Source organism: Alosa pseudoharengus, unplaced genomic scaffold, assembly GCF_046254945.1.
Source record: "Alosa pseudoharengus isolate Yale_2024_CS ecotype anadromous, Long Island Sound unplaced genomic scaffold, YU_APseudo_1.1 YU_APseudo_1.1_scf_11, whole genome shotgun sequence".
Lineage (NCBI taxonomy): Eukaryota > Metazoa > Chordata > Actinopteri > Clupeiformes > Clupeidae > Alosa > Alosa pseudoharengus.
In genome coordinates, this window is record NW_027468576.1 from 2,982,650 (window position 1) to 3,008,218 (window position 25,569).

General features: G+C 38.7%; 2 protein-coding genes across 13 annotated transcripts in view; both read left to right on the top strand.

Moving 5' to 3' along the window:
• Window positions 1-9,026, top strand: part of aspscr1 (ASPSCR1 tether for SLC2A4, UBX domain containing) — a 90,485-nt gene extending 81,459 nt beyond the window's left edge. For all 4 annotated transcript variants that reach the window (XM_076277760.1, XM_076277761.1, XM_076277762.1 and 1 more), the window contains one exon: window positions 8,836-9,026. In XM_076277760.1, coding sequence (XP_076133875.1) covers window positions 8,836-8,846 — 11 coding nt within the window. In that variant the 3' untranslated portion in view covers window positions 8,847-9,026. The remainder of the gene's footprint in view (window positions 1-8,835) is intronic.
• A 2,840-nt stretch (window positions 9,027-11,866) lies between these two features.
• Window positions 11,867-25,569, top strand: part of mafgb (v-maf avian musculoaponeurotic fibrosarcoma oncogene homolog Gb) — a 28,188-nt gene continuing 14,485 nt past the window's right edge. For 2 of the 9 annotated variants that reach the window (XM_076277767.1, XM_076277765.1), the window contains exon 1: window positions 12,108-12,329. The gene's annotated coding sequence lies outside the window, so the exon portion shown is untranslated. The other 7 variants (XR_012985869.1, XR_012985870.1, XR_012985868.1 and 4 more) reach the window with 7 other exon arrangements.

Sequence of the window (25,569 nt, forward strand, 5' to 3'; positions counted from 1 at the left end):
CTTCTGTGCAATTTAGCTTGAATGCTATTCCTAATTTTATAAGTCGCTTTGGATAAAAGTGTCTGCTAAATGAATTAATGTAAATGCAAAGTAAGGTTGCTCAAAGGATTCTCATTCATGGCACACACACTCAAGAAAGTTGTGCCACCATAGGGTGTGCCACTAACATCTATTGGTGTAAACAAAACTTAATGAGAGCAACTGGAGCATGGAACATACATGTACATGCATTTACATGGACATAGAACCTAATTGATTTATGTCTCAATCAGAATAAAAATGGTTCATGTTAACATTTGATCAATATGATTCTGCCCCATCTGATTGGAATTTCAGTCAAATGGACAGAAGTAGTGTATTGTAGTGTATTGTAGTTGATTGCTTCTTGGTCAGGGTATATGCAGGAATCATAGAGTTGAATTTACTACTTTTTACTACCTTTTTTACTACCTCCACAATATTTTTTACTACCAACACGACATCAAGCAGCAGCCCTTTTTTTGGGGGGAGGGGGGGGTATGTAAAGCGCCACTTAGCCTACTACTTGCTATAAGGTATAAATCAATATTAGGTACACTAACAATTTCTAATTGTGATCATTAAGTATTGTCATTGTCAACAACAATGTTTTTTTGTAGTGTCGAGTTGAGTTTCAGTTGTCCTTAGCCCTAATAAGGTGAATAATAACCTTAACCTTGGCACTTCTTAAAAACAAATGACACTTAAAACCAAACATGTGTGGTCAAAAATGAAGAACAAACACCACCGACTAATTATTATAGGCTAAATTATAGGCCAAATAATGATCAATGACTGTGGAATCAGGTAGGTTACAGAGTTTGTTCTCTTTCCCCCCCTAACACCACCTGTAACTAGCTAGATGCTTTCAAATTTAACATGGTTTAAACTCGTATGTTGCTGTATACGTTTTCTGTCACTGCAATAAAACTAGCCTATTTGGAATATTTTGTAGGCCTGCTGTTCCTTTTATGAGAACAATTTAACTGACTGATCAAGTTTTCATAGGCTATTGAATGCTTTAAATGTGAATGCCATAAACTTAATTCACCATTAACTAGATTATTGGTTCGTCACGCAGTTGTTATCTAAATGCAGTGTTTTGTAGGCTATTCAAAGCATTTCAATCAGTTGTGGTGTAGGCCTACGTCTTGAGTGATCGCTGTCCCTTTAAATGTCTGGGACTTTAAATTAGTGTTAATTTCGTCAGACGAGACGAGAGGAAATATGTTCGTCAACAACCTTTTTTTTCATGACTAAGACGAGACGATGACGAGATGGCAGTAATGTCCTGAAACACTGACTAAGACTATTTTAAGATGTATTATTGTTGACGAAAAAAGACGAGACTAAAATGTTTTGCATGAAATAAAAACTAAGATAAAATCTCTCTTCATTTTCGTCTACAAAATGAGAAGACAGAATATCTAGCTGTTACGTTTTCAAAATATTCCGAATGAGTTCATACGCAACAGCTTTCCTGTAGGCTAGTCTGCGTCCCATGCTGCAACACGAAACTACATGGAACAAGAACACTGGAGATTTCTGCCAGAGTTAGCAAGCTAACTACCTAAGCTTTATGCCACAATGCTACATACCCAAAAGTTGAAGCTTCTCTCATACAAATTAACATCCCCCACAATGTCCATACGAAAATGTTCATCGTGTAATGTCAACTATTTAACTAGTTAGACTGATGATGCAAAGTTTGCTAGCAAGTAAGCTAATATGGAAAGTTCGCTAGCAAGTTAGCTATGGCTAAGATGGAGAGTCTGTTTGGGGAATGTGTTGTGTTTGGGCGCATATCACCATCTAGCGAGGCGGAGTAAAACATTAATACTTTGGCCTATGACAGTGCTTCTCAAACTTTTTCAGTTTCAGGACCACTTAACTAACCCTAGCTAAAAAAAAGAAAAAGATTAGACCTACTTCAACAGTAGCCTATAATTCGCTACACAATAGGCCTACTCACTGAACCACCTTGCTTATTGTCTTTGCACTTTGCTTATTGTGTGGATTCATACTGTATGATTTAAACTGGCATGTCTTACATAGACAGTGTTGTAGAACTGTTTTTACATACAAGTTGGTTCAATATTGCAAACAACTCATCTATATTATATTTTACCACGTCTGCTCGTGGACTACTTGGGATAGCTTGCGGACCACCAGTGATCCCCGGACCACACTTTGAGAAACACTGGTCTACGAATATGACAGTGGTCCAGTCAAATCTTTTACTGTCTATGGTCAAATCCCAGCCGAGCTATAACTGTAGCTCGACTTACCTGTGCATGTAAACATACTGACTGACAAATAATCAGAATGAGTAATTATAACAGACGAGTAGCCCTGTGGACACACAATATTGTTGGAAAATTGAGATGTGTGAAACACTATTTGACTCAAATGGTAATCAGAAATAATTTGTTAAAAAAAAAAATACTAAAATGTGTTGACTAAAACTGACTAAGACTAAGATACCTTTAGTTTTCTTTTGACTAAAACTAGACTAAAATGACGAGACTTTTAGTCGACTAAAACTTGACTAACAAAAATTATATTTGAATGACTAAATATGACAAAGACTAAAAAGGACATTTCGTCACAAGACTAAGACTAAATAAAAAATAGGTGACAAAATTAACACTACTTTAAATCAAAGATTCTTTGCTTTAAATTACGTTTTAACTCCATGCTGTTTTTGTTGATCGACAATAAATGACACACGCACTTGCGTGGTTAAAGGCAGACATCCCAACCTGCAAAAAGTCATTTCAGGGAGGTATCACGAAGCCCCCCCCCCCCCCCCCCCAAAAAAAATAAATTAAAAAATAAATAAATAAATAAATAACAATACTAAAAAAAATTTAGCCTACTTAGATACTGAAATAGAGATTAATATGTTTGTTCAATAATGTCTGTCTAGTCAGTACACCAAATAAGGAAGGCCTATATAGATAGTAGCCTAATTGTGAAAATAAAATATGTATATCTTGCAGTTTGGTCTTTTCATGTAGCCTTGGCAACTAAGCCATCTAGTATAGGCCTGAATAATATGCACATTAATTGACACTAGTTAAACTTACCTCAACATGTTTTTGCAATCATTTAACCCACCATGGGCAATGCTAACACTGTTACAAACAGTGCAGCATGCAAGACTAGGCCTATCATTATTTTTTACTCTTATAAACAAGGGTACACTTTGAAATGGGTCTTACATTTTGCTTTTTTGGGGGCACTGACTCTGTTGTGACTCTCCTGTTCCTAGATACACTGAACTGATCAGGATGCTCTCTGTCTTAGATGCGCTCAGGCACACACGCACCACCACCCCTCTCTCTCTCCCCTGTCGTGTGCGCGTTACACTCAGATGCACACTCGATTTTAGGTCTCCCTCTCGCGTGCGCGCTCTTGATCGCTCGCTCTAGATTCCGGGAGATTTTATCTAATTTGCGGGCGTCAGGGAGCCGCTATCAATATGCGGGAGACTCCCGGAACTTCCGGGAGACTTGGGATGTCTGGATGAGTGACAGAAGCACCAGGCATTTGACCAGCAGGCCCATGATAAACACGCTGCTCTGGTTCCTCTGGTAGCCTGCGGTAGGGCCTAGATGACGTGAAAAAAACGAGAGTCGCCAAAAAGCACCCCTGCATCCCCGCCCGAAAAAACTCTTTGGATCTGCACGATTCATATAAGTCGCCCAAAGGAACGTGAAGGAGGCACCAAAAAGCGCGCTGTTTGCATCCCTGTAATAGAGTCAAAGAGTAGAAGTAACAAGCGGCGAAACTCAATAGAACGTCCCATTGCAACAAACGCACCCATAACCGAGTTGCAACTCCGCCATCTTGGACTGAACGCAACACAACTGTCATAGAACTTAACGATATCGGTCCAGATTAAAAAGTTTCTTATAGTATATAAAAAAAATATATCTAACCTTTTCTCATACCCTGAATTCCCCACCTGTTATAAATCGTGTTGAGAAATGCAAAATATGATGAATAAGGCTATACATTTATTCATAATAATTTAGCTTCCAACAGATTTCACAGATGGAAATACTAGGCACCCACCAGCCCAGCACTAAACTCCAAGCATGGTAAACAAAATCGGATATTTCAGGCAGTAAAAGGCCCGGTAAGAACCAAACCAGATTTGGTTCAAATCTACACACCTAAAAATATGGCTACTGAAAAATGTAAGGTTAATTTATCAAATGTTATTTTGAGGTATTAAAAAACATCGTTGTTTTAGAATTTTCGAACGAAAGGGGTGGTAATTGGTGCTTTGATTTACAAAGCTGATCAGGGGCACTGATTGTAAAGTGTTCAGAAAATGGATCGATTTCTAAGAGAAATGAAGTTGGTAGGCTATGTAAGATTAGCCTATTTACCTTTTCATCCAACGTATGTCCCTCGTCGTGAAATGGTTGAATTATCGTTTTGCCGCTTGCTGATAGATGTTAGTTAGCTTCTCTAGTCATTCCAGTTGACAGGCTGGCTAACGTAGCTTGAGCTAAGTGATGGCCGTCTATTTTATTTGCAGTTTAAACATAGGCCTACTCAGGGCCGCGTTTGGGCATTGGGCAAAGGGGCTACTGCCCCGGGCCCCGGCCACTAGGGGGCCCCGGCGCGGGACATTTAAAAAAGAAAACAAGTGTCTTATCGTCCCCTGTCTTTGCCAATGCATGCTATCACAGACAACAATGGCTTCGCATGAGACAATTACGAAATATGAAAGCGGATCTCGAAAAAAGAGAGAGCTTCAGCCAGACGTTCTCAGTAAGGCGCGCCAAAGCCATGGCCGTACGCACTGTGCGTATCAGCCTACTCAACAACGAGAGAGAATTTCCCCTTGTGTGCGTGTATTCACACCAAATTGGCCTAGGCTACCATAACTTCTCAACTCTGCACAGTAGCCTATTCCATTAACTGCATGCTAGTAGGCTATTTACAATTTTCTGTAAAGTAAAGTTTGTAACGTTATCAAAATCAACTTTATGCAGAACTATGCATGCGCGCACATTTTGTTTGAGCAGGAGAGATACACAGAAGTTGTAGGCTAGCTTGTTGTTTTCTATTACTATCTATGCTGGTTATCAGCACACAATGGTAAGCTAATTCATTAACTCGAGACTCATGGATATAACACGTTTTTTTAAACAACGAAAACAGAAAGGATGGAGACAGCAAAGCGAGTTATTTCAAATGGGCAAGCAGCAAGCACAAGGTAGGCAAGATTATTGCTTGTCAAAACGTTAGGCTAGCATTACCACTGTTTAAAGCCATACGTGAACGTAGCCTTCGCTAGAACAAAACTAGGTAACTTTAGCCTTTATAGGGCTATACAAAGTTGTCCAAACAAATAGGTCGTTGTTAGGCGTTGTTGTTATAAAGATATTGCATGTGGATGTTATTAGCCTACTACAGTATGTAGGCTACTTTTTAACTGACCAATGCAGGAACCTAACCGGTACAAATATTATCAAAGCGTTGAAAGTTATGTGGGTGTGTGCTCACCATCGCATTCATTCCTGCAGGTGCCCTGTCCACTTTTTTCAAAACGAGGATCAAAATAGGGATAAGTCCACGTCTAGGCATACTACCCCTGTCCCTGACAACGTTACCGTTATCGGCTGCGACACCCCCCTTGTTTGTATTTGATGTGGTTGGGCTGTGTGTGTGCGCTAGACTGCGTGTTTCAATGTATTTGACGTCGTGGCTGGCTAGGGCTGCGTGTTACAGTGTATTACAGACAGCGTGTTACAATGCATCATGATGTGGCTGTGTGCGTGCGCGCCAAACTAGGCTACAATGTTTCATGAGTTCAGAGTTGGGAGTTGCACATTTTAGTCTGACCTGGGTACCACTGGCAGTTTTCAAGCCTAGTTGAAGTAATTGATGGTAATATTTCATGGTTGATTTTTTTGTGTGCATTGCCCCATGTTTGTAGGCTACTTGTTTTTTGTATGTTGGTACAATTGTATGTTGGTTATACGGTTCCACAATATAAATGCAAATTTCATTTTCATTTGTCTGTCATAATTTAATTGCCTGAATAACTTTCTGTTATGTTGTAGATTAAAAATCCATTGTAAAGTCTTTCTGTCAAACTTGTTGTAGATCTGTAGCCCATGTACTGTATGTAGCCCTACATAATATTATTGCCGTTTAATTTGAGCGGTGTGATATTCAAATATTTTTTTTTCTCATACATATGACCTGTAGTATTTAAAAGTGAACTAGTGGTTCGAAATTGAGCACAATATAGTGACCAATCTTGCTGGTTTACGTTGGCATGTTCTGATTGAAGTCAACGGCCATAGTGGCATGATCAGTCCAGTCCAAAATGGCGAAAGCGCGACAGCAGCGCCAACTAGCGATTGTTGTCAAAACTGCAACAGAGTTTCGCCTCTTGTTACTTCTATACTCTTTGATAGAGTGTCCCAGTGACTTCCGTTTTACTTCCGCTACAAGGGACCTGTCTTTCAAAAAAATATGAACGGGAGTTAATGGAGAGATAACAATTATTTTTTGGTCCCATTTGAATTGTGCCACGAATTTCACATATGATGTGTGTGAATTTAAAAGATAATTTTTCACGTCAAGAAAGTACTGTTGTTCGATAGACTTCAAAAGTTATGTTGGTTTTGTACGAATCCGCTCAGTGGACTACATCTCTCGTCTCGAACGATGTACGTCACCAACGTAATGAAACGATAAGATTAGAAGCTAGCTGATAGCTGTTATGCTAGTTAACGTTGCATCTTGCTGCCTGCTATGTCATTTAACAGTATCTAATGTACAGTCTATGGACGAATACAACTTACCTGATGTGTTTAATCCTCTGACTCATGGTATTTTCATCGGCAAGGAAAGCCCAATTAAGACCTGTTGCTGGTATGCTTGTACAATCTAGTGTGGCTGTGAATGAGCTAACGTCACTAGCGCGACTGATGGGTTTGTAGTCGTTGGAATTACGATCTTTCACAATGTTGTAATTGAATAGTTACGAAACAAACTGCAAATGTCTTTACATGAAAAATTGTCTTTAAAATTGACAAACATCATATGGGTAATTCAAGGCACAAGTCAACCGGGACCAGAAAATAATTTCTTTTTCGCCATAGACTGGCGTTCAAATTTTTTTTAAAAGATAGGTCCCATGGAGGCAAGTGGAAGTGGCGTCACTGGGACACTCTATATCAGCTGAGGCGAAAATGTTGTTGGCGTCGCTGATAGGCTGTCAACCACAGAACTCTACCAGAGCCCGTTTACGGAGAGCCGGATCACTCCCTATTAACTCCATTGTACCTGCAATATGTTGCAGTTCCGCTAGGGGCGATCACGAATAAGTGCAAAAACAATGGGGGTCTATGGAGCTAGACGGCTAAATTTGTCTCTTTCACCTGGTTGTCGTTGAGAAATTGAAGATTTGATTGTGGTTTCTGCAAGCTCAATATGGATTATAGGTCAAAAGTTGAATGAACGAGTAGTCACGTCCTTTCGATTTCTTACAGGTTGGGTCGTTGTTGCCCACAACACACTAGCTTTCTGCTAATAAATGACGTAATTGACACATTTGAAAGGCTTTTTAGAACAAATAAGTGACTCAAAAAATATAATACTCAGCGGTTTGTATTTACTCTACCCCCTCTTTTGACTGCAACATTCGAATTTCTGGGCAAAAAATTATATCCCGAGAAAAGTGGATTTGAGGGGTACAGTTTCATAGGCCTCCATTCATTCTGCACTTATTCGTGAGCGCCCTCATGTGGAACCAGAAAAGGAACTGCAACCAGTTCAGAAACCGGAAGTTTCCCGAGAGTGGCGGTTCTCCCCTTAGACATCCTCTGACTCTACACAGTTTACTTTTACGTCATTGCTATCAACTCCGACTGACTCAGGTCCTGTTAGCACGTATATATTTTTTAATTAGGTAAGATGAAGTTAAAACATGACACAAATATTAAGCAAAAAATGTAAACTCATTATATATTGAGGTGGTGATGAAAAATTTACTACCAAGTCAAATTGCATTTATTACCTTTTACTACCTTTCAAGGGCCTTAATTTTGGTAGATTCTATTTACTACCTTTTACTACCGCGCGGACACCCTGTTGGTGGAAGTTTTGCTCATGCTCATTACTCTTGTAACATGACGAGATATGCATGAAGCCATGCATGAAAAGATATTGCTCTTCAAATCAAAATATGCTTTTCAGTCCTCACTGCACGACCAGTAAAAAGGATGCTTTTCTTTGTGATTGGTTCCTGTCTGTGAATGTGAGCTCACGCCTACATCATCTGGGCTTGATTCAAGATGGTGTCTTAAATTTAGCAATCAACTTACATGTGGAAAAAGCATAATTTGGGTACAATTCTGACAATCTTTTGTACAGTTCCTGCTTTTTTAGTCAATTTTAATGTTAGTCTGTTTATATTTGCTTTCACTCTTTGAAGTTGGGCTAATGAGAGAGCAACATATCCTTTCTACTTTGCTCATTAAAAGACTGGAAGACTTCTGTAAGATATGTTGAATGCTGTTTATTTATTCATTACAGTAGATGTTGGTTAAAGTTAGCTAACGTGAGGAGCTACATTGCTAGCATAAATGGGCCATTATCATACCTTAGGCACCTGAATTCATTCTGGAAAACCTACACATATGGGCAAATAATTACAAGCCTTTTGAATGAAATATGGAAAGCCCATGTACATTGTAAATACATTAAAATATCAGGGTCAGTATTTGTTTGTGACCTATGGATACAATTTTTGTACTAATTTTTCATTTCACTTTTTCTCAGGTAAAAAATAAACACCTCAACTATGGTCACCAACTGAAGATGTTTGAAAAGAAGGATTTTTTGTCTAATTCCAGTCAAATTACCAAATTCCCAGTCATGAATTTTGTGCCATTGCATCTCACAGGCCACCTAGATAGATCGATCCAGAAATGTATTGGTATGATGAATAAAAATTAATCTTGGCAGTTGAATGTTGTGTTCTTTGTGTTTCTGTGGTGTTTGTGTTTGTTCTGTTTGTTGTTAACAGGATTGTGATATGCTTCTTAAAATCTGTGCATACTTCAGCCAATCTGAATTTGTTTAGAGAAGCACTTTCTCTTGCTGATATGGGTCATGTTAATAGTAATAGTTAGTAGTAATGTTCACAGAATTGCAAGTCTGTCAGAGCAACACTTGGACCAGGCAGGCACTCCTTATATGGAATATAGACATCTCTCGCATTTGCAACAGCTCAACATGGTTCCCTGTTAAATCCCAAGATGAAAATGCTCATTAGCCAACTACTATATTCTTACTACATCGAATGTTAATGTAGCCTAACACTCAGTCTCAATCTTCAACTAGCATTAACGTCAGTGATTTTTGCACAGTGATCTGGCTACCACTTTAGGCTTGTCACCTTGTATACATAGTTTTGAATTCCTCCATAGCATAATTAAGTCCCTTTTGATTGCTTCTGGAGGAAATTAAATCCTTTATCAACCAAAACGTCCTCAAAGCCTGCTTTGATATACTGCCAGCTGCCATTCTCCATAATGTATTTCTAATCAAGTCTGGTATGTTTGTCCGAGTTTCACACGGTAACAATGGGGGGCGGGGCTTAGCGACAGGTCAATTGACCAAATAGCGAACAACAAATATGAGTGTGTGAAATCCTGAAATTTACCCACACACAAATTTATCATTGTGAATGATTTGGGAGCTTTAGCTTGTCACCCTAAAATTCACCAGAATGCAGGAAAAAAGTTTATTTCGCAGCCGTAAAGTGAGTTACGAGGTTATGACTCCAATCACACAATGTGTTGTATTTCTCCGAAAATAGAAAAGTTTCATATAAAGGCTTAAAATGCTTCAGATGTAACGTTATTTGATGTCAAAGTAACGCCAAAATGAAAGGGGTTCAATGGAATGCTAGCTGGAAGTGGTCGACACCTAGCCTCAGAGCCGCCCATAGTGTCTACACTCGCCGAACGTTCGCCTACCCCCTTGGTTTCAGAGAGCGTAGACACTATAGCGGATCTGAGGCTAAATAGTAGACCAGTTCCACCTAGCCATCCCATTGAACCCCATTCAATTTGGTGCCACTTTGACATCAAATAACGTTACTGCTGAAGCATTTTAAGCCTTTATACAGAATGAACTTTTTCTATTTTCGGAGTAATACAACATTGTGTGATTGGTTTCATAATCTCGTAACTGACTTACCGGCTGAGTAATAAACTGTTATCCGAAATCAATGCTAACGTGACATAATTTACATAATGAGCATGCGACCAGAGCAGGTTAAAGCATCGCACAGGAGCAAAATAACAGTATTCTCTGGATAAGAACGAAAGCATCGGACCTCAACATTTCAGTGAAGTTTTGATGGATTGACAGTAAGCTATGAATGTGGCGAGTACTGTTTATATGAAATCACATTTATCTACGAACAGAACATTTAAGAAAAGTAAATGTAGACGTGGTGGTAAAGTAAGGGCCTACATTAACCCAATCTCTCAGTGCAGCTATCACAAGAGTTACACGAGTCAGACTACGTGCCTGTGTTACATCTACGTCCCCTGAGCCTGCGCAGAAAGCCTCGTTGACCAATAGGAAACGGTTGAAATTTGCTTTACCCGTCTCTACTTACGTCTACGTGATGACTCTGTCCATATCTTTTGGTGCATTCATGGCACCTGGGAATGACAAGGACCGCCCTGTACTTTGTTTTTCCCACAGCAAGTGTTCATGTGCTTTGCATTCGGAATGTTTGACAAACACGGATGGCACAACAAAGGTTACAACATACGCTCACTAATCCTAAATAAACAACTGTATTTGCTTAAAATATAGTGTAAGATGCTTGTGAAAGATAGATATGCAGCGTTCAAGTGACAAAAGCGGCAAATTCCCAAGTTCACATTAAAACTGTTGGACATGAAAGGCATGGACATGGACTACAAACGAACTACAACGTGACAACAAAAGTGATGACAAGCCCCTAACTGGGCAACTGTTAGCAAAATCTAGCCCCAGTTTCCGACCTCTGACTCACACATTACGTGACGTGAATGATGCGGAATGATGATGTTTTCACTGGGAAAAAGGTTTTTCCGATGCCCATGAACGCTAGGTTTTACCGTCTATGGGTTTCAGTCCGTTGCTTAACATCAAATGTTTCTCTCTCGCCTGGACTGAGGATGTGCGAGAACTGACGACCAACAGGAAATGGGTTGAAATTTGCTTCATCTGTCTCGTTAGAGGTCTATGGGATGGCTCTGTCCATAATACTGTCTATGGGGGTTTCACTCGATAACATGAAAGTCAATGGGAAAAGATATCTATGGTAATGAAGCACACTGAAAAGTTGGTGAAGCAGTCTGATTCACTTAATTCCCTGTTTCACCGCGAGTGAGGGTGGCGTTGTTTTACACTCACCAAATTTAATTCAGGGAAACATCTTGTGTTTGTGATTGCATTTCTCTTTCACTAAAAATATGTAAATATAAAAAGTATATATATTGAAAGTGTTTTTTTATTACTTTTTTTTTGTTTAAGCACTGCCTCACCTGTAGTCTTATAGACCCTTTCAACAATAAAAACAAAAACAATGCTTGAACGTTCTATTTGGGTCCCAATCTACTTCCTCTGCATTAAGATAACATATGGAATGTTAAAAAGGAAGTCTTGTGGGGCCAACTATGATGCTGATAATGGAACTCTCTTGAAAGGGAAGCATCACCTGACACAACACACACCCGTCGGATGCGACAAAGCCTGTGTTTTATTTTCTGTGGAGGTAACGATAAAAAAAAGGCTCTCTCTGTCGTGTCCTTATGCATAGCAGTAGCTGCTGCTTTGTTGCTTTAAATGTCCTTATGCATAGACCCTTTATGAATGAAAGCATGTGACCCAAACATCATCTGACGTCTGGCCCCAGCAGCGCAAGCGAAGCAAACGGGGATCAACAAGAGACTGGCCATATGACAATTTCCTTAACAATCAACAACAACCGGGTTCAGCCATCGTGGTGCTCTACGGCGCTGCCGTTTCCTCTGTTTGGTGAGTGTGTATTATATACACTTGTGCGGCCACTGGCTTTTCAACTTGTCAGGTGCGGAAGCAGCGATCTGTTTTGCTGAGTGTGCAAGCCTTTGCATTCCTTTTACACTGCCTGTAATTCCGGTGTTTTGCTGAGCTATGCGGAGCGACATCATATGCGAGAAGTCAATAAAGGGCTGACTGCTGATTCATCACGCCTTCCTTGATAGGCTTATAACGTTATAGACACGGTAAGTCAATAGCGTGATCTGACTTAACGGCCGAAAACATGTGCTTGGTAAAGCTGTCACAATAAACCTTTTCTTGTATGACAGAAATAATATTTCTAACGTTAGTCAATAACATTACGTTAAGCTAACGTTATGTGATATGTTAACGTTACCGTTAACGTTAAAGCTAACGTTAGTGAATATAACAAGTCGGTATATGTATCGGTGAAGATAAATCATCACGATTGGAGATGTTAGTGCTACCTTAATATCCGAATTAACATTAAACAAATGTATTGTTTGACAACCTAAGTGAAAACGCAACCAAAGCTCACCGTCAACGCGTCTGTTGTTAACTAACGACAACGTAAAAACAACGCGCCCAACGTTGCTAACGTTAGTGGCTGCTGGCAGTATAACGAAGTTTTTTTTTTTTTCTTGAGAAATATGATATATGTTGTAACTTATAGAAACCACAAACTGTGTGGTAATGCTGCTAACTTGTTCAACGTTTCGCTAAGTTAAGTTAATGTTGACGCCAACGTTCAGGACAGGTGAAACGTTAACATGGGTTTCCAACACAGCAGTGACGTTTAGTTAACGTTAACGCCAGTCTTGGTTGTAACGTTAGGTCTGTCAAACAATGATTAACGGTAAACTGCAGGCAGTTGGAGAATCAATTTAGCTTTTAGGGATTAACGATAAAGTGACTGGCGTTAGTAAAAGGTAATACATCGGCTAGTTTGCGCAGTTCAATCATTGTTTGGCTACGATATTGCTATCCGAAGTTCATTCTTCGGACTTGGAACATCTCTTGTTCAGGTCAAATAGCTACAGCAAATATAAATTGAGGGTGGTAATCCTTCTGTCAGAGTAGCTCATTTTTAACGTAACCTAATTTATATCATTGTCAATCTTTGATTCATGTCATGGAGTTAGCATGGATAGCTTGTTTCACAGCAACATACGTTGTCAAATGTTTTCAGGTTTTGTTGTTTGCTGATTCATCAAACCTTGAATTTGACGTTTGGTAGCACGGGCGTGGGGAACCATGGCAACATGGAACTGGTGGACAAAGGTCTACTCTAGTCGAAGTCAACAGGCTTCCCAGGCCCAAATGAGCCATCAATGTTAGCCAGCGTAAAGCGAAGCTTTCCAGTAGATGTCTAACGATGTACAACACTCTTGTTGTATAACAGGCAATATTTATTGTTGTTATATCCATTGTATTTGTATCTTTAAGATTATGTTGATTGTTATTGTTAAGAACGTAGCACAACTTGCTAATGCTAAGTTAGCCATCAGTCAGCTAATGGCTATATTTAGCCCAACTTTACGACAACGGCGTTGTTTTCTGTCGGTTTTTAATGAATGCCATTTTTATAGGTTATGGGCATCAACAGCAGTGGTTAACGTTATACTAACAACATTCAAGGCGGTCTTCTGTCATAGTAATGTTGGGCCCATATATTTTGGTTAACGTTTCTTATAATGAAGGTTACCGTAACTTAATGAAATAAAAGTCTGGATGGCTGGATAATTTCCTCCCGCGGTCTAGCATTCTATAATGACAAAACGGGTGATATTTTTTGGAACCAAAAACCCTGTAATTCTTGTAGCCCCCTCACTGACAACTTAGGTCACCTCTCCTCATTTGTCAAACCACATGCAAGAAATGTGTTATCTATAACTCTGGGCTTTGTCTTGATAAATAGATCTCATCTGTTGTCAAGAGTAGCTTTTATCAGTTGAGAACCATCACCAAACTTAAACCCTTTCTGTCACAACCTGGAAAAAGTCATTCATGCTCTTTCCCTCTACCTAGGTCTCCCCCAATCACTCTGGATCCAATTTAAGATTCTGCTAATGGTTTTTAAAGCACAAATTGGTCTGGCCCCAATCTACATCTCTGACCTCATACACCCCCATTCAGCCCCCAGGTCTCTTAGATCTGCCAACAAAGACCTTATCCACATCCCCTGCTCTTTGCTAACTAAGGCAAAAAGGCGACAGTCTTCACAGTCGCTGCTCCACGCTAGTGGAATCAGCTGCCACATGATATAAGAACTGAAGCCTCCATCATTGGTTTTAAATCCTGGCTCGAAATCCACCTGTAGCCTACTCTCTGGCCTTCTCTGCCCTCTGCTATGCTTGCTTTCTGTATCCTGCTGTTCCTTGTTTAATGTGTAGATGTATGTGTATATGTATTTTTTTTTTTTTTTTTTTCTTTCTGTTTTGATAACAGCACTTTGGTCAGCGTAAGCTGTGTATAAATGTGCTATAAGAATACATTTTATTTACTTACTGGATTACTTTAATATTGTCTTGAACAGAAACATTTCACAGGCCTTGGTTTTGGAACCCATTCATGATTTGACATGGAATGACCCTGATGTGGGAACAAAAAAAATAGTTTAAGAATATCATCAGTTTAGCACTTTGTTGCAAATCTAGGGCCTTATATGTGAATCTACTGGGCATGCAGTACAAACATAATGGTCCAGTCAAACTGAGAACAAGTCTGTCTTCCATCATATAAAGTTTGGGCAGGCTAGGAATAATACATTTTAGGATATTAATGGTCAAACATGGCCTTCAAAATAAGGCATTTCTAAGAAAAATGATAAATCAAGGATGAAAAAAAATTATGAAAACATTGAAATTAACAAAACTATTTTACCGACATCTCAATTTTAGGACATAAATATTATGTAGACAAACTTCAGCAAAATCTGAGACAATACAGTGCAACTATTTTCCTGGATTTTGGTCTGATTTGACATGGAATGACCCAGTAGCTAAGGTGTAGACAAGCCAGTAGTCTTGCAATTAATGTAGTTTATTGTTGTGCTAAAGTTTAGAGCCTATTACTGGTGGCTCATGTGAAGTCATGCATTGCAATAACTTATTAACCAGTTTAATGTTTTAGATATCGGATTGGCCCATATGAAATAAAAAGGGTTCTAGTTTGGGCATTATTAGAGCGTTACATGAGCCTGTTGTTTTTGAAAGGCCACTCCATGATGTATGCAATTACGCTAATAATTAAAATGGGATTTTTCTGGGTCAGGTCCATGTCTAACGCTTATTCTGACAGGTTGGGCAGATTGGATGAGTGCAGGTCATAAATTCCCCTGCCGTCAAATAGTACATCAGGCTAAAATGTGACTTATAGATATACAGTATGCATAGTTTTTCCCTCTCCTGTTTGAGTAATGATGAAATCTGTTGTAAGGAAGAACTCCAGCATGAGGGGCTAAGATGAGACACAAACCTCTGGCTGCCAAATACCTCCTAGGATCAGGAAGGAATGGTTTTACACAAGTGCAGCAATGGGAACCATATTTTGCAAGCTGCCTTGGCACAACAAAGCTGACAGCACTCTGATGCATCTTGGTGTTGCCAGCACCAAGCAGCACAGAAAGGTACATGGCAGACTTAATACATTGCAGAGAATAGGGTAATGGCTCTAGTAAAATGTTCAGTTAATCTTTACCTCAGATGATATTATAAGTTACAGACTCTTGGACATTAGAGGTTGCTGAATCGTTCATGTTCTGAAAACATTATTCAATACCACCAATTTCTCTGCATGTGTAGAAACTTTGTATGGGAATGGCTCTGTTATGTATAGAAGTCAATTTTTCTTTTCCCCTAGATTCTTGTGGGTCTGAGGGTCTTCTAAGATTGCTGCTGTGTGTTGCAGATCAGGCAGACTGGTGAATGTCCTCGGGTTGCATCATCTTGCTGACGATATGCCGCAGTTTTTAGCCGCAGTGTCAAAATGGAATTCACACCATATTCCACTCCTCACACCATATTCCTCTGCTTTCACCTTTAAAAGAAAGTTTACTGTGAAAACTTCCTTTTGTGGTCTGTAATTTCCTGCACAGTATAGTGTTTTTCAGTTGGTTGTCATGTTTTATATAGAAAATAGGCTTGAAAGATGAAGGTTATGTTCTTTTTAGAATAATCTGTTCATCACAGAATGGATTGAGTGGACTAACAACTGTAGTTTTGGGCCATTCAAAAAGGCATCATTTACCCTTTATGTGTCCTCTTAATGGCTGTGACAACAATTAAATACAGTTGTGTGCAGAATAATAGCAGTGTGTTTTAACAAATTGAATAAAGCTCAAAATCCTTAGAATAGCTGTTAATTCCATAATATCAATGCATTGGGAACACTGCACATTCAATTTCAAATCAAAACATGACCAAAATGTATCAAGTTTGTGTTATACCTTTAGAGAAAGTGAAGAAAAAGGAATGTTAGGCATTTCATAGTAAATGAGCAAAGTCTTGGTTCCAGACTAACAAGATGGACGTTATGGAGTGGCCAGCCCGATCCCCATACCTCAATCCGATAGAAAACTTTGAGTTTGTAAAGAAAAATGCAAACACTGCTATTTTTTTGAACAGCCTAACATTACTTTTTCTTCACTTTCTGTAAAGTTATAACACAAACTTGATCAATTTTGGTCATGTTTTGATTTGAAAGCTATTCTAAGGATTTTGAGCTTTATTCAATTTTTTAAAACACTGCTATTATTCTGCACACAACTGTAAGCGCTATGCTCACAGTTAAATGGCTAGATTACCGTACAAGACAACATTGTGATTCGTTTACAGACCATTTGCCATCGTTTTTGTGCCATATATATGATCGTAACAGAAGGAGTATAACATTAAGGATGGATTTCTAAAATGAGAGTGACTTGACTGACTCTACCTCCTTTACTTTCCTCTTGTTTCTGCACTGACAACATCTCAGGGGATTGGGGACTGTTGGTGTTGTGGCTGCCTATAATGGTTCTGCTTTTTTCTTTTCCAACTCAGCTCTCCTTTCTTTTTCACATTATATAAGTGTTACCTTTGTTTTCTGCTGACCTAGGAGAGCAGAAAGAGGAAATAAGATTTAGTTAACTTATATCTTACTGACTTCCAGAAGAGGCCAAATGAACCTTAGCGATCCATTGCTGGAAAAAGGCCTGACTTAATAGAAAATACCTAAGATACATCCTGACGTTGCCCTTTTTTCTGCTTGGGTGGGGAAATCTGTCAACACACACTACAGATACAGTAGAAATGTGTAGTTGGTTTTTCTTCTTTTCCACAGATTGTTCACCCTTGAACCCCTATTCATTTCATATCCACTGCTTGCCATTATATACATTTATTATGGCTGTTCTTTATTACATGTCTGATAGTTTCTGTTGCTTGATACATGAACAGTATGTGGCATTTTGTTCTTCCATCATTTTCTCACATTATATTCTCAATGGGCCTCATTCACCAATATCTTCTTAAGAATTTTCTTAACTGTAGATCCTACGAGAACTCTTAAGCAGATTCACAAAGGTGTTCCTAAACCTCAGAATCGTTCGTAGTCTAGTTATTATCATGCTGAATCCCATTTCTTCTTAAGTTGACAGGGGGTACCAATTGTTCTTAATTAGCATAGGTAAACGCCTTGTCAATCCCCATAAATGGGCATGATACTGCAGGGCCGTGTGCATACAAATTTAGGCTGAGGCACCAGCTTTCATTGCTACCGTATATTATACACTACATGAGCAAGACAATTTGATCACCGTATATGACACATGCTTTGAAGTGAAAGCACTGTTGCAGGAATCAACAGCAAATGAGCCATTATATTTAGTAGTTGGTATAAAAAGTGAAAAAAGTAAAAAAATAGTTTATTTCTCTTAAAATACTTTAAAGGTGCCATGTGTAATGTCCGCCAAAAAATCAATTCATACTCCACATTCCATAAAAAATGGGGCAGTATACCTCCAGAAAGTGAGTTGGTCTACCCTAGAGTAACAACCGAGACACGTGTATTGCAGTTTGGCTGGCGGTTATGTTGCCCGCATACCGCCTCCCATGGCCGAAACTGGTATTATGACACCTGTCGGGCTGTGGCTAGTAATTTTGCATGCTAATTCAGGTTGATATCTCTGCAGCACTATACCTTGTCATTTTTTTAATGACACCATCGCCATTATTTCTTCTCATTCTTTTGATGCGTGTAGCTCATTTTTTGGATATTTTTACCTCAATTCTTACACATGGCACCTTTAATGCTTTGTAAAATAGTGGAATTTAGTTTATTAAAAAAATATTTGTTTATTCAAAAATATCATAAATGATCAAATATATAATTCTATTATATTTTACACCTGCAGATATGATGAAAATGCAATAACCATTTATTTTGCACAAACAAGTCAGCGTAAGAGTGCTCTTGAGTGTTCGTAGATTCTGTTTTTACCTAAGAACAAGAAAACATTGGTGAATACCATAATCTCGTCAAAACTGCTTAAGTGGGTTTTAAGCAGGGCTTTGAACCGATTTTTTTTTTTCCAATCGGTTCGTTCCGAACAGAAACGGAATTATAACGTTTCCGGTTATGAGTTCCACCAATAAATTGACGTTCCCGAACCGGTTAGAACAAAAAAATACTGTTCCCGGAACGGTTAATTTCGTTCCTGTCAGCTGTTTAATGCTATAGAATTATGTCACATCTTTCTCATCCAGCTTAAACCAAATGTAATAATATTACAACCATTATTACATAATAATAATTATATTATTATTAATAATAATAATTAAATAGGCCTACAATTATTTCAAATGTGTAGTTTATTGTTAAAAGAGATTTTTCCACACAAACGTAACGACATTATTAAGACACGTGGTTATGCCACTCGGGCAACAACAAATTGCAACTGTCGGGGGGAAAGGCCATCCAGTAGGCCTAATGTTCGCTAGTCCATCATTAACGTGGAGTCGACAAATATAGCTATTGATATTGTGTTTGGAATGAGCGTTTTAATTAACGATGGATCGTAATTTACCTCTTATTTAAGATGTGGAGTGGAGACTTTGTAATCCACCGCTCTCTCTCCATTCAGTCAGCGAACGTCTGATGTGATGTCACACAGGAAGTGAACCTCAGGGTAACGTGTGCAGGACAATAATTACTTTTTTTTTTTAGTTAATTAGACAACGAAAACATTGAGGAACGAAATAAAACCGGTATTAACCGGTTACCATTATTTTTAAATAAGTGTTCCTGTTCCAGAACAATAACGTTTCCAGTTTCGTTTCTGTTCATTGTAAAATACAAAAAGTTCCCGGTTTTCGTTTTCGTTCCTTGAACCGGTTCAAAGCCCTGGTTTTAAGAACAAATTTCTTATTAAGAACGGTTGATGAATGAAGCCCAATGTTTTTTTTGTGTTTATGATTATATGCCATCTGTTTTGTCATTAACACTGTCTCTAACTCTCCCAGTCTCTAGTTATTGTATATAGTCTGTTTTCTTTTTTTGTCTCTCACTTCATCTTTGGCTAATTATCACTGCCGCTAGACTGCCAGTGCACTATACTACTGCCTTTTTTTAATTATTATTATTTTTATTATTGTTATTTTTGTATTACTATACTGCATCACTTGCCATCATAATTTTGTTTTAAAAATATGTGTATGCCATTTATGTCTGTAATGGCAAAAAAAATGTTGTAGGCTACAATGACAATAAAGGCATTCTATTATTTTCTACGTTGTTAACGAAGTCTCAGACTTTCACTCACAGAATTGCGATTTGTTACTGTAATATTATGGGTTAGTGACACAGTGACCTGGACTGCGTCAGAATATTACTTATTTTACTTATATCTTTACATTTTAGAGGTGACTGCAACTGTTTTGTAATTTTTATGTTTGGTAGGTGTTCAGGCAAATGACATTTTCATTGTTGAAAATAACACATCTCAAGTTCTTTCTAGATTTTGTAAGGACAACAATGACCTAACCCTGTGCATTTTTTGTATCTTGATTCTTTGTTTCAATCTGTTCAGTTTGGCTACAACTCTTGGAATGTATGGAATCACCACTCTTGGAAAATGTTCATTCAGCTGTTTTATTTTTTTAGAAAAAAGACAAATCACAGATGTGCCTTAAATGTTTTTCTGTAACAGATGAACATTCTGGCTTTGTGAAACCTAGCTCTTTATGAAACCTCAATTACCAAAATGTTTTGTAATTTATTTTGCAAATCAGAGGAAAAAAATATGGAATCGCTCAATCTTGAGAAAAAAAGTATGGAATCACAAACCTAAAACATTATAATTAGTACTCTTTTTACTTTTTTGCACCTTCTCTGGCTTTTTTTTCCACAGCTTGCTTTCTCTGAGGCATAGACTTAACTAATGTAGATATTCTTGGGGGGCAGCTGTGGCCTACTGGTTAGTGCTTCGGACTAAAAAACTCAAAAGAGTATATATACTTATACTTACTTCTTGATCAATCAGATTCCAACTTTGTTGAATGGCAGTTGACAGATCAGCTTTTAAGGATGTAGTGTTAATTTCGTCAGACGAGACGAGAGGAAATATGTTTGTCAACGACCTTTTTTCCATGACTAAGACGAGACGATGACGAGACTGCACTATTGTCCTGAAACACTGACTAAGACCATCTTAAAATTAATTATTGTTGACGAAAAAAGACGAGACTAAAATGTTTTGCATGAAATAAAAACTAAGATAAAATCTCTTCATTTTCGTCTACAAAATGAGAAGACAGAATATCTAGCTGTTATGTTTTCAAAATAATCCGAATGAGTTAATGCGCAGCAGTTTTCCTGTAGGCTAGTCTACGTGCTGTTGCTGCAACCCTGTGGCTGCAACACGGAACTACATGGAACAAGAACACGGAGATTTCTGCCAGTTATTAGCAAGCTAACTACCTAAGCTTTATGCCACAATGCTACATACCCAGACGTTGAAGCTTCTCTCATACATATACAAATTAACATCCCCCAGAATGTCCATACGAAAATGTTCAGCAAGTAATGTCAACTATTTAACTACTGACTACACTGATGATACAAAGTTTGAAAACAAATAACGGCTAGACAATAACAAATTTAGCCGTCTAGCTCCATAGACCCCCATTGTTTTTGCACTTATTCGTGATCGCCCTAGCAGAACTGTAGCAGATTGCAGGTACAATGGAGTTAAAGCGATGGTTCGGAGTAATTTCATCCTAGGGTCCTTTGCACCATGACCCCGAGCCAAACACCCTCCCAGAACCTTTTTTCCCTTGGTCAAACCCTGGTCGAGTAGCGTTGTCAGAAACGAATGACGTTCTGCAGTCGTGATGGAACCAACTTTTATCTCGTAAATTACCCCACTAATAATGCCCTGAATGGTACGAAACTTCTGCAGTAGTATAACTACGACCTTTAGTCCAATAACGTGGCATTAGAAAGTTTGTAAGTGCACCAGGAGTTTATTTAAATAAGACTTGCCTGATTATCTGCTACTATACTGCTGCATCGACGTTTCTTCCGTGATTTGGGAAAAGCTCGTAAAAGTCCTGGCAGGAAGCATGCATAAGGATGTAGATCCAGGAATGCACTAATATTTTGTTCATAGTCCAGTTTGTAACAATTATTAGTTAACACTATGTTGTAAACACTTCGGAAAAAAATATTTAAAACTGGATATACCAAAAAACGTTGATGTAATCGCTTCCTGCAAGGACTTTTACAGGCTTTTCCCAAATCACGGAAGAAACGTTGACGCAGCGGTATAGTAGCAGATAATCAGGCAAGTCTTATTTAAATAAACTCCTGGTACACTTACAAACTTTCTAATGCCTCGTTATTGGACTAAAGGTCGTAGTTATACTACTGCAGAAGTTTCGTACCATTCAGGGCATTATTAGTGGGGTAATTTATGAGATAAAAGTTGGTTCCATCATGACTGCAGAAGGTCATTAGTTTCTGACAGCGCTACTCGACCAGGGCTCGACCAAGGGAAAAAAGGTTCTGGGAGGGTGTTTGGCTCGGGGTCATGGTGCAAAGAACCCTAGGGTGAAATTACTCCGAACCATCGCTTTAATAGGGAGTGACCCGGCTCTCCGTAAACGGGCTCTGCTAATATGGAAAGTTCGCTAGCAAGTTAGCTTAGATGGAGAGTTTGGGGAATGTTATTGCGCATAAAGCATGAACTGGGTTCAAATTTGACAGATAGAAGCGAACATTCTCAGCAGACTTTTTTCTTTGATGTTTTAACTAAATGGCGGTATCTGGGTTTTCAGTTCGTTTTAAACAAAAAAAAGCAAAGGAACAAGGCGATTATTATAGATGTTTACAGAGATCTGAATGCACCTCGGCCCGGTCGGAAGATAGGCTACTTTCGCTTTAAGCAAAACACTTGCTGGGCTCGGGAGGATAATTCGCAAGCTGTTGTAGGATTGTGAGTGTGATTGTTTGGATAGGCTACTACACACATGGGCATACTTTTTAATCGCTTGACTATAACTAGGCCTACCAAGTTGGAATCACAAAGCACATAGATTCCCCTCACATACCCTACACACGCACTTCAAACAAAGAAGCGTCTCATGCATAGCCATAGCAAAACTATCGCACCGTTGTTACATTGGTAATTCATCCATCGCACAGAATAATTTTTTGTAGCACATGCAACAAATACGTGTAGCCTACCTATAGACCTGGATACATCTCTCAAAGTGTGCTCTGGAATCTTTGGGATGTAGATCATCAGGGGTGCGTTAATAAATCTACATTGCGAATAGTCGACACAAATTACTCACGTCGACGAATTTATGTAGTCGATTACGTCGACTAATCGTCCCAGCCCTACAATCCAGCGATACGCCAAAGTCAATTGCGATTTTCTTCCTAGGTACCCTGATGACTATCTGGCGCCTTATCTCCCTTCATGTTAGGGAAACGCTGGAGCAAAGCAACTTCTGCCCGATCTAAATGTGCTCGGCAATTGTCTTCTAGGTTCGCTTCCCGTAGCTCATTTCTGATTTCAACCAGTCTGTTTAATGCTATGCCATACTCCACTGAAGCACCATCTAAGTCATCGGCCAGTGAAAGTACAGCATTACATAAACAGGGTATCTGCACATTTTCCAAGTGCAAATTTAAAGACTTTTAAGACCTTTTCAAGACATCTAAATGGAAAAATTAAGACTATACCACGGCAAAAAGATACATACAACAACTTAAAACTGTTTTATGCAATAGTTTTTTTTTTCCTACTAATTTTAACCCCCACCCCATTTTGGATGTCTACAGAAGTTACCACATATATTTTGGCGAAAGAAAAATAATTGTGTGTGAATTACCTTCAAAGCTATAAATGCCCAATTTTAGGGTCTGGGCTGCTTGCTTTTGAAGCTGGCTGTACATATCTGGTTGTGCTTACTGGCTGAGGCTGACTGTTCTTCACCTGTGTCTGTAGTAGCCTAGGCTACTTGCCAAAGACATGTGCACTGGACTGGATTCCCTTCAATATTTTTTTCAAAGTTAGACTAAGCTATTTAAATATTTTAATAGGCCTACTTTATATCATGTACTATGTGCATCTATTGTCCCATATGCAGCACAGCAAATTAAAGTTAATCCACGACTTTACATTTTGCATACCTATGCATACCTATATCTAAACCAACCAAAGCTTGACTGAAACATTGTAAAACCATTGACTTGTTTTAAATTAATTAAGAGACAGGTCCTCCTCAGATCCTGCTGGTTTCATCTCAAGCACGCACGTATTATGAACGCACGTTTTTTTTTTTTTTTTTTTTATGTAGCCAGTCGCCGACATAAAAAAAAAATGCAGCTATATTTCACAACTTTTGCGAAGTAGGCCTACTGGGAAAGGCTGGCAAGCAAGCTGTTGACAGATATTACAGGTATTATAACTTAGACAGATATTTTCTTCCCTAGGCTAGGCCAGCAACACACGCTGGATTGCGAAAACGTTTGTTTTCTTTTTCTGTCAGTCCGTGGTTCCTTCCTTCGCAGCAAATTATCAGACGAGTGACAGAATCACTGCGCATAATTTGACCAGCAGTCTTCACGTCCATAGTTTGTGAAACCATGATGCCCAGCGCAACTCCAAAAAGGACAAATATGCGTCCGGCTTATGGCTGCGCCGGACAGGGCTTTTAAAATCCATAGGCTATGTCCTGCCTAAATTCCAACGTATGGCCCTATCGCTAACTGGCTTACCAACTCTTTCTCCCGCTCATTCTACCTCACGTAGGCTACCAGCATATCTCTCAGGCCACGGCTACACCACGAAAACGTCAGGCATATTTGTACATATTATTACCGTTTTCACACCTTTAACCACACCCGTGAAAACATCTTCACTCTGTAACCACTACACTTCCTCCCGTTGCCTTATAGTCACTTAAACAATTGCGTTTTAAATGCACGAAAAACCGGATAGAGACATTTCACTCGCTCTTGCACTTGCTGGCGGTCCCATACGCAAATTTAATACCTCCCTTTCAAAAATTCAAGACATCCCATACAATTTAAGACTTTTTTAGGCCTTAAAAACCGAAAGTTGTATTTAAGACTTTTTAAGGATCCGCGGGAACCCTGATAAAATATCCATAATGGCAGCGCTCCTTAATAGCAAAGCTCCTTTATAAACCGCAAAGATATTTTATCAACCGTCTCCTTTGAGTTTAGAAGAAGGTGCTTGTGACAGGTGGATTCTAAGAGTTTGTTACATGGTTCAGAGCTTGGTTCGTTACATTGTTTAATCGATGTTCTTTTAAGGCATTCTTTTCCAATCGATTTGCCAAATTAATTGCCAAATGATTTCACAAATGTAAAAGCAAAAAGATTTTGCAATTATATTTGCAAATCCCTTTTTAAAATTAGAAAAATTATTGATAAATAAATAAATGATTTACAAAAAAAACTTTTTGTAATTTCTTTTTAAAATAATTTTTATAATGGCAAATTAACCAACTTTTTTTGCCATTTAAGTGACACCTGTGGTCCTCCATAAATGTTGTTTAAAACGTTTTAAAAGGATGCTATGGTCAATGGTGTCAAGCTTTACGATTCAATAAAAAAAAAAAAAAAATCAATTTAATTTCACTTATAGAGCGCCAAAACATTACACATGTCTCATGGCGCTTTACAGAGTGTCAAACATTCTGAGAGAGTCCATGAGTAACAGTGGCGAGGAAAAACTCCCTAGAATTGTAGATACATATAGGAAGAAACCTCGAGAAGATCCACGACTCAAAGGCCTGACCCATCTGCCTAGGGTCAGTTACAGGGCAGTAAGGTCTGTATACATGATAAATGAATAGGTTAGTTAGGTGTAGAGAATAGAACATGGTGTTTAAAGCCACCTGAGGTATATGCTACAAAGAGGTAGGATGGTTACATAACCAGTATGAT